Source organism: Camelus dromedarius, chromosome 14, assembly GCF_036321535.1.
Source record: "Camelus dromedarius isolate mCamDro1 chromosome 14, mCamDro1.pat, whole genome shotgun sequence".
Lineage (NCBI taxonomy): Eukaryota > Metazoa > Chordata > Mammalia > Artiodactyla > Camelidae > Camelus > Camelus dromedarius.
The window spans coordinates 43,108,936-43,127,675 of NC_087449.1; the positions used below are offsets into that span (position 1 = coordinate 43,108,936).

An 18,740-nucleotide genomic window follows, 5' to 3' on the forward strand; every position below is an offset into this window, starting at 1 on the left:
AGGAGCGAGCAGGGAAGGCAAGCTCTTCCCTTTTGATAGAATGGAAAATTTGAAACGTTAAATGAATGTCAGAATTAGAAAATCACCTTTTGGCAACAGTCACACTAATAATTAACTCAAACATCAACAACAGATGCTATAACTAGCTGGTGAAAGTTTGATGTGAAACAGGATATTTACATAGCCTCAAAGTGTCTCCTCACAAGATACTTAGTAACCACAATGGGGAAAATAGCAACAAGTGATAAAAGCTACCACCAGTGAGGGGACAAATCAGCATCACATGCCTCCTGATAGGATGCGCCGAGGACACAGTATCACTTCTGCAGTCTTCCTGCCAAAAATGTGTAACCCGTATCTAACCCCGAAGAAGCCTCAGATAAACACACACACAGGCATAGTCTACAAAATAAATGGGCTGCACTCTTCAAAAATGTTAAGGTCGGGACAGATGAGCAATCAAGAAGTTGTTTCAGGTTAAAAAGTCTAAAGAGACATAGTAACTAAATGCCATGTGGAATACTGTACTGAATCTTGCACCAAAATATTCTTTTTGCAGGGGATAATGGGGGTCGGGAAACTATTCAAAAAGGCATTTATTTATTAGGTCAACTGATCAAATTTCAATTAAGGTCTTAGATAACAGTACTATATCAATGTTCACTTCCTGATTTTATTTACTGTCCCGTCGTGTTTTGGGAAATGTACACTGAAGTATACAGGAGTAAAACAGCATCATGTCTGGAAGTTACCATTAAAAAAAAAATGGTTATCATTATGTATATATATGTAAAAGAAAATGATAAAGCTGATGTAGAAAAATGTTAGTATTTGTGGAATCTAGGTGAAGGCTATATAAGAATAAAAACTTTTCTGTATATCTGAAACTATTTCAAAAAAACTTTTTTTTCTAAAAAAAGGTCCTTTAGTGGAGCTCAGTATTAACCTGTATCTCTTAAATGTTCTATTTAGCAGGGACAGATAGATTTTGAATGACTACAGAAAAGCGAAAAAGCTTCAATATGAGAATTACAGGTTCATATGACATGCCTCACACAGACATTTTGGATCCTTCTTGACCAAAGAAAATTACCCTGGGCTCTCCTCATCCTCTTCAGGCTTAAAAACAACAGAGAAACTTAAGAAAACTCACTTGTCCTCATTAGGCATTGCTTTCCATTCCCTTCAAGTTCCCCAGATCAAATCTAACACTCTTCACAGAGCCCTCCTGTCCCACCTCAAGTAGAAATGTCCCAGTAACACTCTAAATTCCCACAGCGATGCTTGTTTAGAAATCCAGAAGTACACCAGGTACTATCTAATGACATCTCTTATACTGAAGACTCTAATTGTGACTTTAACCTTTTATACATCTTTAATTACACTACAAGCCAAAAGCAAGGACTTTGCTTACTCGCTTCGCATGCCCATGAGCACTTAACAAAGCAGTATTTGCTACTTTTACTTTAAGAATACTACCGCACATTTTTATAGCATTTTACTTTTCCAGGAAGCCCATTAAGTGTATTATATCACTTAATTTTCAAAACCACTGCTGTGACTCACATATTACTATCTCTATTTCATAAGAAAGGAAATTCAGGATGAGAGTTCATCTGTTCAAAGTCACAGAGAAAATTTGCGTGAGAGCCCATAGCAGAATCTGTCTTTCCTTACTGTTTTTGGAGTCATGTGACTTATAGTAACCATGTCATAGAAAATAACACATGCATATAAGGGACAGAGAAGAGAGTGACATCTCTACTAAGCAGTCTTAAAATATGCAGCCCCAAATCAGCACTTAGAACAATTTGCCAATGTCTGCTATCCCAACTGTGTAGGGAACTAGTCAATAGCCAGCAATATCCTGGAAGCTGAAACCATGCTTCTCCATGGGTAAAAGGCATTTGCAGGCTGCAGGGAAGAATTGTGGAGTATCGCTGCCATCAATCTGTTGCCTTATTCCTTAGGATCCATAATCTCTTGCCCTCTAATTCATTCTGAAAGCATTTGCTCTGCAATCAGCACCCAACTTGCTCTTAGGGCTTACCTCTTGCTCTGCGATCCTTAATGCACTGTCCTGCCGGGCATCTCTGTCAGCCTTAGAGCTGGCTGGGGACTGAAGTCGTCTGATTAGCCTCTGTTCACACTCCTCCAGGCGCAGCCGGATATTCTTCAGCTCTGAAATGTACATCTTGGCCACAGTTTCCTCTTTGTCCTCTGTGAATGCACAAGCACAGAAGACCATTAGGCACCACAACAGAGATCAGCAAACCTGAGAACAACAGATTCACCCTTACAGAGAGGGCACGACTGGTTCCAGCAGACCTGATATTCCACGAATGAAAGCAAGACCTTATATGGGGAACCTTCTGCCTGTTCCTAAATTCCCTGTATTATATCCTGATCTTTAAGGATCCAAACGTATTATTTCCACAAGAAAATATGATAGAATAGTTAGTAATAATAACTGAAATATGGTCTCTTTTTCCATGATCTGATTATGAGAACTCATCTCTACAAATTTTTCTTTCTCAAGTTTTTTTAGCAACTCAAATGGTAAAAAGGTGATGATGGTATTCTCTAGCCTACATGATGGGGCCAGCAGCACCCTTCAGGGCTCTCCTTCCACCCCTGCTCTCCTCTTCCCAAGGCACACACCGTTCTCTATGGACTTCAGCAGATGCTGGAAGTGGGTTTTACAAGCCTCCACCTCCTCTTCCAAGCGCAGACGGTCAGCCACTGAGAAGAGCGCCGAGTCACGGCTCTCCTGCAGAAAGTCTTCATAGTGGGCCTGCAGGTTCTTCATAACCTGGTGGCACTCCCCTGGTGCTGAGGAACGAAGCTGTGGAGAAAAGGCCAGAGGACATTTCAGTGGAATGGGAACATAATGCTTTCTCTTTCTCTCCCCTTTTGACTGATGTTTGACATATATACAAAACATTGCACAAACCATAACTGTAATCTTCACAAATTGAATTTGTCCACAAAATCAGCATTCATATCAAGAAAGAGAACACTACTAGCACCTCAGAAGAACTCTTTGGGCCCTCTTGGATGGAAACCTTAATGGTGGTCAATTTACCAGTATTCCCCTACTACATATATTCATGCAAAAGTTTCTAGTTCCTAAGATCCTCAGGCCTGTAACCCTGAAGCAATATCCTTGACTCCATTTTATACCAACTGGGTGAGCAGATGTCTCATGATAATGGAAAAAAGTTTCTTCTGAAAAAATCTTGCCAAGAGGATCCAAACCTGGGGTAAAGCTGTCATAATTACCTTTTCCAGGTTCCAGATCTTTACAAGGTCTAGGTCCTTCCTCAGGTAGTTCCAGGAGATAAGGCTTTTGGTGTTCACATGTAGTTGATGCCAAAGGGCCATCACCTTCTGATAAGACTGCTCCACCCTAGGAACAACACACAGCTTTTCTAAGACTTGAATTCCACATTCAAGTGGAATAAGCAGAACTGAGCTTATATGCTGAGCAGAGAGAGGCAACAAGTCAAATACTAACAACAGAAGAATCTTTAGACCCATATTAACTGAGATCCCCTAACAATTTGCTGCACTAATATATATATATTTATTTATATATTTATATATATATATTTATATATTTATTTATTTATTATGTCAGCACATATTTAGCAATCTCATAAATGTTACCTGAGTGTAATACAATTATGAGACGTTAGAGAGAGGACTATCCAGGGAAAGCAATGATAGAGAAAATTAGAGATAAAATAACTCCATTTGAAACTGGTGAAAAATGACAACATTAATGCTTAAAAAGTGCCTGGCTGTGTTCTATATATTTACAAAGCTCCCATAATGATTAAAAGTTAATAGTAATGTAAGAAATTCATCTGGCATATAAAAGGAAACTGTAGAATGAAGGGCTTGAGAAGATTTTTTTCTTAAGCATCCCATGCCTAATTCAGCCTCATCTTCTGGGTGACTTACAAGCTCAGATACACAGATAAAACTCAACACACACAACATTACCTTGAATTTCTTCAAGCTGAGAAATGTGAGATACAAAGGAAAGGACAGAAAACGAGAAGCCAGGATGTCAGTTAAATAACTGACATTAAACCCATTAGTTTATCTTTCCATTTTTCAAAAATCCCACTAAAATGATAGCAAAGTTGGAATAAAAGCTCAGGAAATCTCAAAAAAGAATAAAAATACAAAGAAATAAAAAACAGAAAGAAATTAAGAGAAAAATGAGGAAATAAGTTCAGGAGATCCAATATCTGACAAAGGGGAGTTTTTAAAAGCAAGAGCAGAAAAAAATATAGAAAAAGAAATAATTAAAGAACTAATCTAAGAAAATTTTTCCCAGATCTGAAAGATATGAGTTTCCAGTTTGCATTCAGGGTTAGCACAAAGACTCACTCTTCTGAAGACATAGCATCCCCCCCTTCAAAGATTAAAGACAAAGAGAAGGAGTTTAAAATCTTCAAGGAGATAAAGATTTCATTCAAAAGGTTAAAGTGTCAGGGAAGGATATAGCTCAAGTGGTAGAGCACATGCCTAGCATGCACAAGGTCCTGGGTTCAATTCTCAGTACCTCCTCCAAAAATAAATAAATGAACCTAATTACCTGCCTCCAAAAAAAAGGTTAACGTGTCACACTGTTCTGTATCACGACAGAAAATGATGGAGAGGAGGGACACACAATTCTAAGCATTTGTCAAAACCACAGTATGGCTCACTACAAAGGGGGAATTTAACAGTTACATAAACCTAAAAAAAAAAGAAGAAAAATAAAGAATAAAAGTCATACTGTATGTACTTCTCAACAAAAACCCTGTAAACTAGAAAACAGTGTTACAGTATCTTCAAGGTTCAGAGTGAAAAGAATTTCTGGAAGAATTCCGTAACTGACCAATTCATTATGAAGGGAGAAGAAAGACATCTTCAGATATGAGAGGACTTAAAAATTTTACCTCTCACGCACTTTTTTTCAGCAAGCTACTATAGAGTGCACTCTCCCAAACCAGGGAATAAGCCAATAAATAAGGCTTGGAAACTAGGAATCAGAGGGTCTAACACAGAAGAGTGGTAAAGGGAATCTTGAGGGTGAAGATGAAGGACAATGCCAGAACAGCAATACTGAAGCAGGCCTACAGAGCAGGTCCAGACTGGAAAAGAAAGATAAAATGATCCAGAAGAGAGGTTTCCAAAAGAAACTAAAAATGAAAATTATGTTAAACTGGCCAAATTAAGAAGCCTTTTACAGTAAAGTAGGAGAGTTTGGGAATAAATTTGTAATATGCAAACAGACAACTAAGCAAACTTAAAAACAAAACAATGATCAACTCTAAAGAAACAAAAAGTTATTCAAGAAAGTAAACAAAATTAATTTGTTCATATATATATACTCAATCACTGAACTCATTCATTCTTTCCTTTAACAACCATTTATTGAATACCTACTACATGTCAGGAATGGTTCTAGGTGATGAGGATACAGAGGTAAACAAAATATACAAAAATCTCTATTCTTCTGGGACTTCTAATGGGAGGGGAAATGCAATAAACAAATGTATAATCTGCTAGGCAGTATTCAATGTTCTGGAGGAAAATAAAGATGGGTAAAGGAGACAGACAGTGATAGGCAATGAGCAGGGCTGTGGTGCATGAAGGTGATTAGAGGAACAAAAAGGTGAGGGACAGAATCACGTTAATATACGAAGCAAGCAAAGGAACTATAAAGGCTCTGAGGCAAGAATATGCTTGTGGTGCTCGAGACCCTGGAGCTGAGCCCAAGCAAAAAGAGCGGCAGAGGATAAGTTCAGAGAGGTAAGACGTGCCTGGGTAAGGCTTACTACAATGGCCTAAGTACTACATGGTTCAGCTGTAAACAACTTAATGTAAAGACAACAAATAAAATATCGATTTAAACAAAAATTATGATAAAACTACATTTGGAAGATGGGTAAAGGAGAAGTATATTGCAGGTGTGTGTGTATAAAACTAACTGTTAATTTCCTAGAGAAGGAAGTCAATAGATAATTTCCAAAAGGAAAAAAAAAAAAATCAAGAAATAGCAGGGGGGAAAAAATCACACTTCTGGTTAAAAACCAGAAAAATCACTCCACAAGTTGAAAATAGTTAACTCTGGGAAGCAGAACTCTGGGGTAGGGGAGATGGTTGCCTGTTTTTATTATAAGCTTGGGGTATAACTCATCTTTTAAAAATCCATACACATATTACTTTAATAAAATATAAAGAAGAAAAGTCAGCTGTCGGTTCAAAAATTAACGTCTGAGAGTAAACTGTTTATGACTAAGAATTCTTAAAAAAAAATTATCACTGAATATCTCACTGAGATATCTCAATGGAACACAGGCATTTATTGAAAATCTACAATGTGGCAAGCAGTGCAAGACTTGATATCCTAACAGGAGATTTTCCCCAAAAGAATCTTTAAAACTTGGTCCTTCTGTTCCAGATCACAAATGCAGATTCATCCCTCCATCAGTTCACCCAGCCAAAGGGCGGAGGTGGCAGTACACGGTGGCAGTTGAGCTGAGTTACCTGCTGGCCATCTCAATGGCATCCTTATTGGGTGGGGGGATGAGGAAGCAGACCGATGGCACCATTGCCTCATTCCCTGTGGGGCTGATCACTTTCCACTTGGTCCGCTGTGAATTATCTTCCAATACACACTCATCATTCTTGCAAATAGTGATCTGAAGAGACAAATTTACAAGTTATTGCTAATGGATAAACCAACAACCCATTATTACCTGGTGCTGACCTCAAGGCCACGAAATCCTTAAGGGAAAATCATTTTGGAGATCTGCCATTACTTAGAGTTTCTGAATTTGACAAAAAAAAATAATGTATAAATACACAACCCAGGAAAGGCTGTGACATCAAATCAAGGAAGCAAGTGTTTATTAAATGCTTGTTACATGTCAAGTAACTTAGTATATGAAAGTTATAAGGAGACTTTAAGACCTCTAAAAGCAATCTCTCTGTATCTAGAATCATTAGGATAAAAACTTAAGGGACATGAATATTTACAACTTTGCTTTCATGATACTTCCTCCTCCTTCTTCCTGAAAATGTTTAAGCATCTGAAATCATCAATTTTTTCTCTTGGGAGACAAGTAACCAACATTATCATCTCTATTTTATAGACAGAAATACGGAGCCACAGTAAAGTACAGGGAAAGCTCATTCATTCTTTTGTATAACAAACATTTATGGAGCCTACTGGGTGCTTGGAAGTGTGCTAGACCACTAGAAATAAAAACAGTAAAATGGTAAGCTGACAAACATGGTCTATATTACACATATTCTGATAGGGTATTTGGTTACAACACTGTGTGACAAATGCAATTTACCAGGGAATGCATGGAAGGGACAAGACCAGGTCTTGGTTAGAGAGGTAAAGAGATCACATTAAGGAATTTAGACTTTCTAAACAGAAATGGGGAATTGTTGTAGGACTTAAGCAAGAGTTGACTTCTTTTTCTAAAGATCATGCTGGTGGTACGATAAAGAACACACTGAATGAGGAGGCTGACGCAATGATCCAAATGAAAGAAACTGAGGTAGGACAGAAAGAAGTACACTGAAGGGATATTTATTTACAAGCTAGTAGTGACTTGATAGTCCTCCTAGCTGTAGGGGACAAGAGGGGAGGAGTCAAGGATCTCTCCTGGGCGCTACAAAGCACTATTTCTGTCCACACGTAGGCAACTGGGTTGATAATGATGCCAATTACTGACGCAGGGAGCAGGTCAGGATTGTAAAGTTGAGGCTTTTTTTTTTTTTTAAAGTGATAGAAGAGATCTGAGCATGTGTAAGTTCTAATAAAATAACTTTATCATTTGACTTTCTTATTATCATAACCCTAACTGAAGGCTTCCCTTGGCCCTTGCTTCCCTCTGGAACGGAAGGTACCCTTTCTACCTCCTCACCTCGATCTGCCGGTAGTCACAGATGGCCTTCACAGAAATGGTGCTCCTTAGCGTGTGGTCGGGACTGCGTGGCTTTAGCTGAACAATGGATTTTGATCTCCCAACCAGACTGGCAACAGAACTCTTGGACTGTATAAGCTGCTCCTTTTCATCCTACAAAATGAGAAGAAAACCAAAAAGACATTAATGTTGCTCCTTGGGAAGACTAAGTCAACAAAGAAAACTGAGTGCTCCACTCCCTCTGAGAATGTCACTTCTCAGTTAAGTAGGGATCCTTTGTGGAGCCATCTTAGAAACACAAGGATAAAGAAAACAGGAGAGGATGCTTCTGCCTGCTGCCAAGTACTTTTGTGCTCAAATTTTGCAGCTTTCTCCCTGTGTCCTTTTCACAAGCCATGAAGCCACATGCAAAAATAAATAAACAAATAAAACCAAAAAGAATTTCTAGCTGCCAAATACAGCTATACAGCTAACAAAGGATTTCTCCAAATAAGGTCTGAGAACATGGAAGTTAAAAATAATAATAATAATAATAACTAGGTTGTGGTGTTTGTTATTATTATTCAATTTCTCATGGCAGAAGCCAGTTCTTGCCTCTCTGCTTAGGAGAAGCTAGAGTTTTGCTCTTTTTTTTTTTTTTTAAATAATGATATTTCTCAAGCCCTACTACAAATATTTTACCTTCTTAAATAAGAGAAAGATCTTAGCTCTTCAACCAACAGTCTAGAAACCAATGCTATTGGTGAAGGCATCATGACAAATGATTTAGGGTTTACCATTTAGAGTCCTGCTGTGCTGTATTTACATAAATTTGACTGGTTTGAAAGATGTATCATGCAAAATTGAAACTCAAGTCTCTGCAAATCCAATTATCTTAAAAACTAATGAACTTCTTGTCAACGAAATTGGTAGCAATCTACTACCAATTCCATTAGAGAGTAAAAGATAACCTTTATCCATTAACCAGGATGTTTCAAGGCCATTTTGAGGTACAAAAAGTCCCCAGAAGAGGGCTTTCTTAGGATGGAAGTAGATGTGATGAGTAAAGAGTTAATAATGTTAAGAAATGCCATTAAAGAATTAAGAATATGCAAGTAAAGAAAAAGAAATGCTTAAATAAACTACCTGTGCCTGTCCCCGGGAGCATGATTGGAAGAAATACAACTTTAACTTATTAGTTAAGAAAGAGAAATGGAATATGTCAGGGAGACAGCCACACTGTTCCAGTCTTGAGAGTTGGTCTACCCATCGCAGTTTCCTTGCAATAAAGATGTCAATTTCTGTCTAACCCACAGACAAACATCTCAAGCTCCAGAGACCAAGTGCTCAGCGTGGTAAAAGTTCTGAAAAGAACCAGAAGCCATGACAGATGCTCCCGAACCTGACGGACAAGCTGAGGAGCAGACCCAGGTGACTTCATGCCCCGATGACGCCGCCAACCCGACGCCCCTGACCTGGAGAGGAGGGAACAGAGCAGCGGCCCTCGAGAAGAGAAGATATGACAACAATTGCAGAGGAGTTACCCTATGACAGGAAGGTACTCTGTGGGAGGGAGGAGATAATAGCCAAGGATTATTATATTCCTCCTTCATACGTGAAGCACCTCCAAGAGATTCATTTTAGAGACAACATCAGAAAGTCAGGTCTTTACCTTTCATTCCAAATTAATTAAATCAACAGATTACCTGCCCACGTGAAACACTGCATCCATTCATAGCTTTACAATACCTGGAAGTGTTTAAATGCCTAAGTCTCACTCATGGAAAAAATGATGCTGTTTTGGATTATTCTGGTTCTCTTATTTATAATTTTCTACTGAAATGTGAGACTCCCCTGGCTTCTCATACAAGAAAAGTAATTTCCCTATTATACACACATTTCTATCTTAATTTGAGATGTAGCTTGAGCCCTGTCTTGCCAGTTCTGTGTAATACACGCTCAATAAATGTAAGTAGTCTGCTGCTGATTTTACTACCAGTACCCTTGAAGGAATTGTTCAATGGAGAAAAAAATGTATATTTTATTGGAATTAAATACTGGATGCAAAACTACTTTTAAAAAGTTAATACTGCTCCCATAAATAGACTAGACAAATTCTGCATTACATCTAAAGATTTTAAGGTTGTCCTTAATTAAACTCAATTTTTGAATATCTCATTTTTACCAAAAGAAAATTTCCAAGGAGGAAAAAAATTGGCTCAAGTCTAGCTCATTGGTGTTTTGTTTTAATTCTCTTTGCATGAGAGTAAAAAATAATTTGGTGTCAGCTAATCTTGTCAACCCTATTTTTCATGCTCTACACCCCGTCTTTGCCTCCAAACATCGAATTAAAATAGGAACAATGCAAAGAAATTACGATGAGCGCTATGTGGCTCAAGGGCAGAAAACTAGGCCTTTACCCAAAGAACTCTTTATTAGCAACTTCTTTAAGAAAAAAGGAAAAAGAACAAAATTGATTAAACTCTAACTGACTGTGAGCCAAACTTTATAACAATGACCCACAACCCTGGAGCGTTCAAGGATATAAACAGCAGCAGCTGACAGGGTTTACTCTGTTTCTCAGAAGCAATCATCCCACTGACGCAACACCCACCATGGAGTCCTGCAGCAGGTCCTCCAGGCGGGATAAGCTGGTGCTGTGGTCGCAGGAATACTTTCGTTTGATGGAGTCTTGGAGGTTCCTCAGGAATGACTCCAGGTCTCGTGCATCACTGAAGAACTGCAGGGATAAGAGGGAGGGGTGCCTCGTGCTCAGTACATCACAGCACCAAGATGTTAATGCAGAGAGAACCACCTTACTGTGAGGGGATGATTATACGATCCTGGATTAGGGACACCTCATTACAAAGGCCCTGGAAGTATAGAGTGGAGAGCTTAAAACACCAAGCCAGGGAAATAGTAGTGACCACTACCACTACTCAGCCCAACAGAAGAGTCAGTCTGCTTCACCCCCTCAGAAATCACTGCTCTTTCCTCTTGATTTCTGGCAGACACAGCACTTAACTGTGAGGTTTATATCATGAAAAGCCTAGAGGTTGAGTGATCAAATGTTCCAGTTCATTGATATGATCACAAAATGATCAGAGAGTTTATTTAATTTCGAGCAAAACCAGAGATAATAGCTTATTTCCTCCTCCCACCCTCACCTGAAAACAAGCAGTATGTTCTTTTTTGTTTTAAATTGAAGTGTAGTTGACTTACAATGTTGTGTTAGTTTCTAGTGTACAGCAAAGTGATTCTGTATTAGATAGATAGATAGATAGATAGATAGATAGATAGATAGATAGATAGATAGATACACATTCTTTTTCATATTCTTTCCCATTATGGTTTATTACAGAATATTGATTATAGCTCCCGGTGCTATACTGTGGGATCTTGTTTATGTATTTTCTACATAATAGTTTGTAATTGCTGATCCCAAACTCTTAATTTATCCTTCCCTCACTCCCTTTTCCCTTTGGTAACCATAAATTTGTCTTCTATATGTGTGAGTCTGTTTCTGTTTTGTAAATAAGTTCATTTCTATTATATTTTAGATTCCACATATAAATGACATCCTATGGCATTTGTCTTTCTCTGACTTCACTTAGTATGGTCATCTCTAGGCCCATCCAAGTAGCTACAAATGGCATTATTTCATTCTTTTTTATGGCTAAGTAATATTCGTGTGTGTGTGTGTGTGTGTGTGTGTGTGTGTACATACCACATCCTTACCCATTCATCTGTCAATGGACATTTAGGTTGCTTCCATGTCTTGGCTATTGTAAATAGTGCTGCTATGAACACTGGGGTGCACGCATCTTTTTGAGTTATAGTTTTACCCAGATATATGTCCAGAAGTGGGGTTGATGAATCATATGGTAACTCTATTTTTAGTTTTTTAAAGGAATCTCCATACTGTTTTCCACAGTGGCTGCACCAATTTGCATTTCCACCAATAGTGTAGGAGGGTTCCCCTTTTCCTACACCCTCTCTAGCATTTGTTATTTGTAGAGTTTTTAATGATGGCCATTCTGACCAGTGAGAGGTGATACCTCATTATAGTTTTGATTAAGCAGTATGTTCTTTTTTTTTTTAAGGTTGGTGTACTTTTTTTTTTTTAAAGCAGTATGTTCCTGATGTGGTGATAGACTGAAGGGAAAAAAAAAATCCTGTTATTTTACAGCCCCTCCCATCAGGAGGTAGAGTCTATTTCTCCTCGTGAAGCTGAGCGTGGCATATTAATATACGTGACAGCAGAAAAAAAGTGCCTGTGCACTGGGACTTGCCCTCTCTTGCTGCTTGTGGAACACAGCTACTCTGCAAAGAAGCCTAGGCTAGCCTACTGGAGGCTATGGACTTGTACCCCACCACCCCAGCCAACTGTCAGACATATGAGTGACACCATTTGGGACCGACTGGCCCCCAGCCTGCCTGCCGACTGCCTACAGCCACCTGCCAACCAGGCAAGATGAGAAAAAGCCTTGGGCTGAGCCTAGCACAAACTGCTGACCCATGGAAAAACGAGCTAACTAAATGATTGCTTTCTTAAGCAACCAAGTTTTGGGGTAGTGGTTTATACAGTAAAGGTTAACTGACACAAATGTGTTTTTAACCTCCCCCTTCCCATGTGCATCCTTGCACACACACAATCACTTGGCTGGATAAAAAAGGGTATTCTCATTCTCTCTGATGCACACGCACACTCACATAGATATGCACACAAACACTAGCCCACATACCTGAAAGTAAGCAGTATTCTCTTTCACGTGCTGCTCCACACACAAGCACAGCTGCTTCATCCACTGCAGCTGGGACTGGACAGCGGCACTGTACGCCTGCAACAAGCAGGCACACGGGCAGAAGGGCACGGGTTTAACAGACCTGCTATACGTGTGCAATGTACTCTTTCAAGTACAACTCTGCTAGTGACGGAGAGGCCAACAGAAGGTATACGGAAATACTTGACTGGCATCTGCTCAAAGCTTCCCATGAGAGAGAGGCTTGTCTTTTATCCAACATGGTTTTGTTAGAAGGGGCTACATAGAAAAGGCCTCTTCTACACTCAGTTGCAACTAAATGATCTAGTTAGCAAAACCCAGGCCGAAGCAAATCCCTCTGGATTCCCCTACTGCCTCTCTTCTCCAGGCACAGCAACCACATCAGTAAGAGGAGGGTCTGTCTAGTTATTTGAAAAAACATGGTTCAAGTCACTTTCCCCACCGAGTTAGGGGTCACTATCTCTTCTGTTTCTCGTAATATTCTCCGTAGACTTGACAAAACCGTTTGTAGTGTTCTGGGGGCTGGGATGAAAAGGGAGAAGACCCAAGACTAATGATCCCCGACACTTCCTCCAGGTGCTTCAGCAGAACTAAGTCTCTGATTTGAATATTTTTATAATAACAGCCTCGGGCACGCCACCCTCACACCTTCTCAAGTCACCTACCTCCACAGTCTGCTTGGCCGGGTGGTTCTCAAGTGACAGCAGCTCGGCTGTATCTTGTAGAGACCGAAACACGTCCTGTTTCTCCTCCAGTTCCATCGTCAACTCCTGAAAATTGAATTCAGTTTTATTCACTAGGTGCTTTTAAGGGAGGAGTAGCAATCAAGGAAAAGCTGTGTTCCAAAATGAGATGTATAAACAGTACGTGTGGGAGGACTTCAGAGGAGAGCAAAAAATGCTGGAATTTCTGGAGAATGATTCACAAAGGATACAGGACCCGAGCCAGACCTGAGTGAGTGGGGGAACACAGGATGAGACTCAAGGCAGAGAAAGGAGGGAGTGTGGCTGGAGCAGACGATTCATGTCAGCACCCGCCGAACACTGTGCCTGATCCTTATCACTGGCTGGCTTTGCTCAGACTGCACCCTTAGCCTGCAGTGCCCTCCTCTGGCCCTGCATTTTATGAACACTGTAGGACCCAATTTAGATGCCAGCTCTTCTGTAAAGCTGGGTACTGATCTTTGCTATCAGATTTGATCCCTTCTTCTTGGTGCTCTCTGAGCACTTTTGGGGTGGGGGTAGGTGGGTAATTAGATTTATTTATTTACTTACTTAGTGGAACGACTGGGGATTGAACCCAGGACCTTGTGCATGCTAGGCATGCACTCTACCACTGAGCTGTACCCTCCCTCTGAGCACTTTCTTTAGGTCCCTATCATAGCCTAACTTCTGTTCTCAAATAGTTTATTATATTATAGTATCTATTCTTTCTTCTTTACTTCAAAAGAATCGTATGCCATTCTCTAATGAAGTGTTATTAAAAACCTTCCTATTTGCACGAGGTTTACAATATCCTAAAAAATTCTCTGAAATGTGGAAATAGTGAAAATAGCAAAAAATAATCCTACTAATTTGTGTATATCTTTCATTAAAAAGAATAAAAAGCATTGTCCAATGTTACATTTTCCTTCTCCTTTTACAAAGAGATTGAGGCCAAAAAATTATTAAATAGAATTCAGAATTTGTGAGAAGCCAAGAACATATGTCAGTTAATCAATATTAAGCACTATACTAAGCCCTTTGCCAGATTAACTCAATCTTAGCCTTTTACACAACCCTTTGAAGTGGTACTGTTACCCCCCTTTACAGGGGTCGAGGGAGATTAAATGACCTGCCAAGGCCACAGAGCTAATAAGCAGAGAAGTAAGAATTTGATGTTAGGTCTGTTTCATTCCAAAGCCTACAACCTTGACCACAAAGTTATATTTGCAGGCTGCTGCTCTCTTCACCCAAGACACTGCCTTTCTGAGTGCATTCTAAATAAACTCATTCTAGGGCTGGATCTCCTCTCTCTCCACATACACTTCTCACAGGAACAGATGCATTAAGTAGGGTCCCTATTTCTGTCTAGCAAAATGCAAGTCTAGAAACCCAAGCTCTCAGCAGACTAGCCCCTGGGGCTCCTTCTGCTGCTGTTACAAAATATGACAGGTCTGTTGTGCTAGACTCACAGAGAAGTAATTTTTCTTGGCTGAGATATTGGGATTGTTGTCACTCCAATCATATGCTAGTTCTTCCTCCTCCTTCTCATTCAACCAGATCAACTCAGCTGTAGCTCTGGAGACAAATTTATGCAGGCTCTGAAGGTGCCTCATCCGGAAGCTAGAAGTTTCCTAGACAAAGGAAGGATTACAAGGTTGGAACTGCCAGCCTTTCATCTGTAGAAGACAGCACATTTGACATCAAAGGAAAGAATAGCTGAGGAAATGCATTTAGCCTTGCTGTTTAATCTCTAGGTGCTTCTCTGCAGACTTAAATTTAGTACAGGTTTGGTGCAGGACTCCCAGGGAGCCCCCATCAACCCTAGCTGGAAGTGAAAACTCACCAGGCCTTTGTGGGGCTCCCCAGATTAAGAATGATCCTGGGCTTGCCCCACTCTGGACAATCTTGAAAGACAGGAATACAGAGCAACAGAGAGAAGAGGAGTGCCCTCCCTGTCAATCTGAAACTTTCAGTTTTGATGTCTCAGAACACATAGAGCCCCTGCTTTTGTGAAGCCTGATAACTAGGATAAGCTCTACTGACTTAAAACTTTCAGGGGCAGTGGTTTCTGATCCACCAAGAAAATTGAGAAAATATTCTAATACGTGTGAACAACTACACAGCAAACAGTATAATCTAATAAACAGAAAATCAAAACAAGGCTGAACCAAGAGCTTTCTGAATTAGGGAACCAGATTCTCTATGAATGGAGAGAGTTAGCCAAAACTTACCTTCAATTTACAGTACTGTGTCTCCAGCTTTCCAAGAGTCTCAACATAACTGGTATGGAAATTTTGGGACATTTTTCCCTGATAAGAAAGGAATGAAATAAAAATATATTAGAGAAAGAGTAAATAAACTATATCCACGGTATGATATCAACTATGCAAATATTATGTCTGCACTTAGGTAGAGACTGGTTACTCTGAGAAAACAGAAGCTTGGACAGCAAGTCTCCGGGTGAGATTTTACAGCCCAGAGCAGCACTAAGTGAGGAACAGCTCAGCAGGGTGAGCACACCCGACAGACCTCATGGTCTTGGGCTTCCAGTAATTCTGCGGGGTTTCTAAGCAAAACCTACTCCTGAGGATTCCTCAGACTACTCGGTTGCTTTTAAAAATGGAAAGACAGAATGAGTGAGGGAGAGGAGAGACCGAGTGACAGCGTCTCTCATCAGCTCTCTATTGCAGGTGGATGATGAAGTGGGAAGAGCATGAACTTTTGGAGCTGCTTTCACTACTTACTAATTTTGACCTTAGGTTTCAGTATCATTAATCTTTTCAGTAAAAAAAAAAAAAAAAAAAAAAAAAGGTTAATTAAAAAAATACCTTTCTCACAAGATTATTTCAAAGAGCAAGAGACACTTCCTGTGAAAAGGGGATTTGCAGTGCTGCTCATGGGTAGCCTTCCCTTCCAGAGCCCCCTCCTCTTTGGGGACAGCTACACTGTACACTCCCTGCTGCGAGCCCGCCCCCACCCCCCCGGGGGATTCTGAATGCCACACACCTCGTACAGCCTGGCCTCTTTGACACTTGAGCCCAGTTCTTCCACGCTGGTGTGGATGTGCTGCTGTGTTTCCAGCTGCAGCTCCACACTAGGCAGGTCATTGCCCCACTCTGCCCGCTCCAGTTTCATCTGAAAAAAAAAAAAACAAAACATATATAATAATTTATTGCTTAGTTGGCAGAGAAAGAAAATTGTCAGAATCAATGTTTGGACAAGGGGGCTGGGGGTAGGGGACTGGGAAGAAGGACATCTAAACCATCTCTAGCTTGGCCTCCTACAGGAAAAACTGCCCCCAAGGACCCGGAGACTAAACCCCACCAACCACAGCAGCAGAAGCAGCCTTTCGCTGCCGCATATGGGAATACGTTCCTGCATTTACCAACCAGAAAGGTGCTCCCAAAGGCTGAAATGCTTAACTTTATAGTTTAGACATTACCCTCTATGGGGTCTCTTCATTTTGTAATCAGAATGGATATAAGAAATAAATACCTGAAAATATTAAGCTTCATTCATGCCATCAACTATTGGCCAATGAAAGATAATTGTAAAGCAGCTGGCCTGTCTTTGGATTTTTTTATTTATTGGTACATAGGGAATAAATCATCAGGAGATGAGAAGAATTTAATACAAAACAAAAGGGTTAGAAGGATAAGAGGACAATACTGAACTTGAACCATTATCCTAGAATACATGTCAATTGTGCCCTTTAGAACTGTGGAACACAGTAGTCTTGCTGAAACTTAAGAGCTAAGACCAAGAGCAACATTGAAGAAGCAGATGTTCTGCCAATGAGGAAATTTTGGAAAAGATAACGGATTTACAGACTCTGCAACTTCTTCCACAAGCTCCCATTTAGAGCACAGTTAGCTGAAGGGAACATTCCCAAAAGAATTCAAATTAGAAAAGCCTATGCTATTCAGTGGGGATTTTGAGGATCTGAACTGATACTATCCTTTTAAAATTTAATAGAGAAGGGGGCTTGGGTCCCAGGCAGCATCGATAATCAAGGGAATCTATACAAGGACACAGAGTGAACTGACAAGCTGCTGGATGCAGTAAGCCTCACTGCACTGCATAAGCATTTGGAATGTACACTAACCTGCATTTCTTCTACCCAAGAGAGTAATTCATACACAAATCGGAGATTGCCTTCATCTTCAGAGGAGGAGATAGACACAAGTTCAGCACGAGTCATGGGCTTTCGGAACCAGGAGGTAGAAGAAGAATGGGTTCCTTTGGTCAAGGGTTCTGCCTTCAAATGAGTAGTGGTTAAAGTAGAGGGGGGAACCAATTCAAGTGACGTGAAATGGCCCTTCCGGTACAAGTTTGTGCACTCTAGACGCAAGGTGACCAGCTCATCCTGCAGACGCATGACCCTGAGATGCAAAAAGAAAGAATAGATTAAATTTGTAATATGCTTTTTAAGATAAAATCTTTCTTATCCCTTTGACAAGGATGAGGTAAAAATAAAAATGAGATCATATCAGGAAAAATGTTTTCATTAAAAAGTGTTATGTGAATGCAAGGTGGTGTTATTAACATTCCATCGTTCGAAGTCATCTTTGAGGCAAATGCCAAATTACAGTGTTAACTGGAGAAAACACCAGTTTATAAAACTCCTGGATGGTGTAACAGAATGAACCATGGATTAGGGGTCAAAAGATGTGGTTCTTATTCTTGGCTCTGTACAAAAATCCTCATCTCCTCTGTGGGTGTTGGTTTCCTCCTCTATGAAGTGTGGCATTGGATCACCAGCAGTTCTAAAGTAGATGCGGTTCCACATCACTGCAGGTCACCCTGAAGGGCTGTTATAATGTGCCATGATGATTAGGGAATCCTACAGGTACTTGATGGGCAGGGCCTACAATAAAGGGAAACTGTCCTCTACTATAAGAATTTTCCTGTCCAAAATACCTGTAGTCTCCCCATAGAGACATTGACCTCTAATGTCCAAGTTACAAGATTCAGTGCCCGACTCTTGATCCATGAGCATCAGCAGTAAGCAAGCCTTCCATTTGAGGCCCATGATCCTCACCTAAAAGCCAGCTCTTCCAGCTGGTAATAATTCTCGTCCCGTAGGATCTGGAGATCCACCTGCAGCTGTCTGATAAGACCTTCACACTCCTGAATGTACATGATGACGTCTGACTCGCACTGTACTGGTTGCCCTGATTCCAGGTGAGCAGCGTCCTGAGAAAGAAAGGGAGAATAAGAGTGGGAAAACTCCCATTGCTCCCACCCACTAGGTCCAAGGGAGACCATGGGTCCACTGCAATTCCAAGATGAAGCTGGATTCCTCAACTGTTGACTTCAACCATCAGAGC

The 18,740-nt window shown here is 40.3% G+C and overlaps 1 protein-coding gene across 20 annotated transcripts in view; it reads right to left on the reverse strand.

Annotated features, from left to right (window-relative positions):
- The window catches only part of MACF1 (microtubule actin crosslinking factor 1), a 313,971-nt gene that overhangs the window by 136,323 nt on the left and 158,908 nt on the right, over positions 1–18,740 (reverse strand). For all 20 annotated transcript variants that reach the window (XM_064493716.1, XM_064493728.1, XM_064493720.1 and 17 more), the window contains 13 exons: positions 18,452–18,606; positions 17,516–17,792; positions 16,417–16,545; positions 15,642–15,719; positions 14,880–15,041; positions 13,372–13,476; positions 12,668–12,763; positions 10,537–10,662; positions 7,944–8,096; positions 6,550–6,704; positions 3,283–3,409; positions 2,662–2,845; positions 2,051–2,220 (listed from right to left, as the gene is read on the reverse strand). In XM_064493716.1, the coding sequence (XP_064349786.1) occupies positions 2,051–2,220; positions 2,662–2,845; positions 3,283–3,409; positions 6,550–6,704; positions 7,944–8,096; positions 10,537–10,662; positions 12,668–12,763; positions 13,372–13,476; positions 14,880–15,041; positions 15,642–15,719; positions 16,417–16,545; positions 17,516–17,792; positions 18,452–18,606 (1,917 nt within the window). The remainder of the gene's footprint in view (positions 1–2,050; positions 2,221–2,661; positions 2,846–3,282; positions 3,410–6,549; positions 6,705–7,943; positions 8,097–10,536; positions 10,663–12,667; positions 12,764–13,371; positions 13,477–14,879; positions 15,042–15,641; positions 15,720–16,416; positions 16,546–17,515; positions 17,793–18,451; positions 18,607–18,740) is intronic.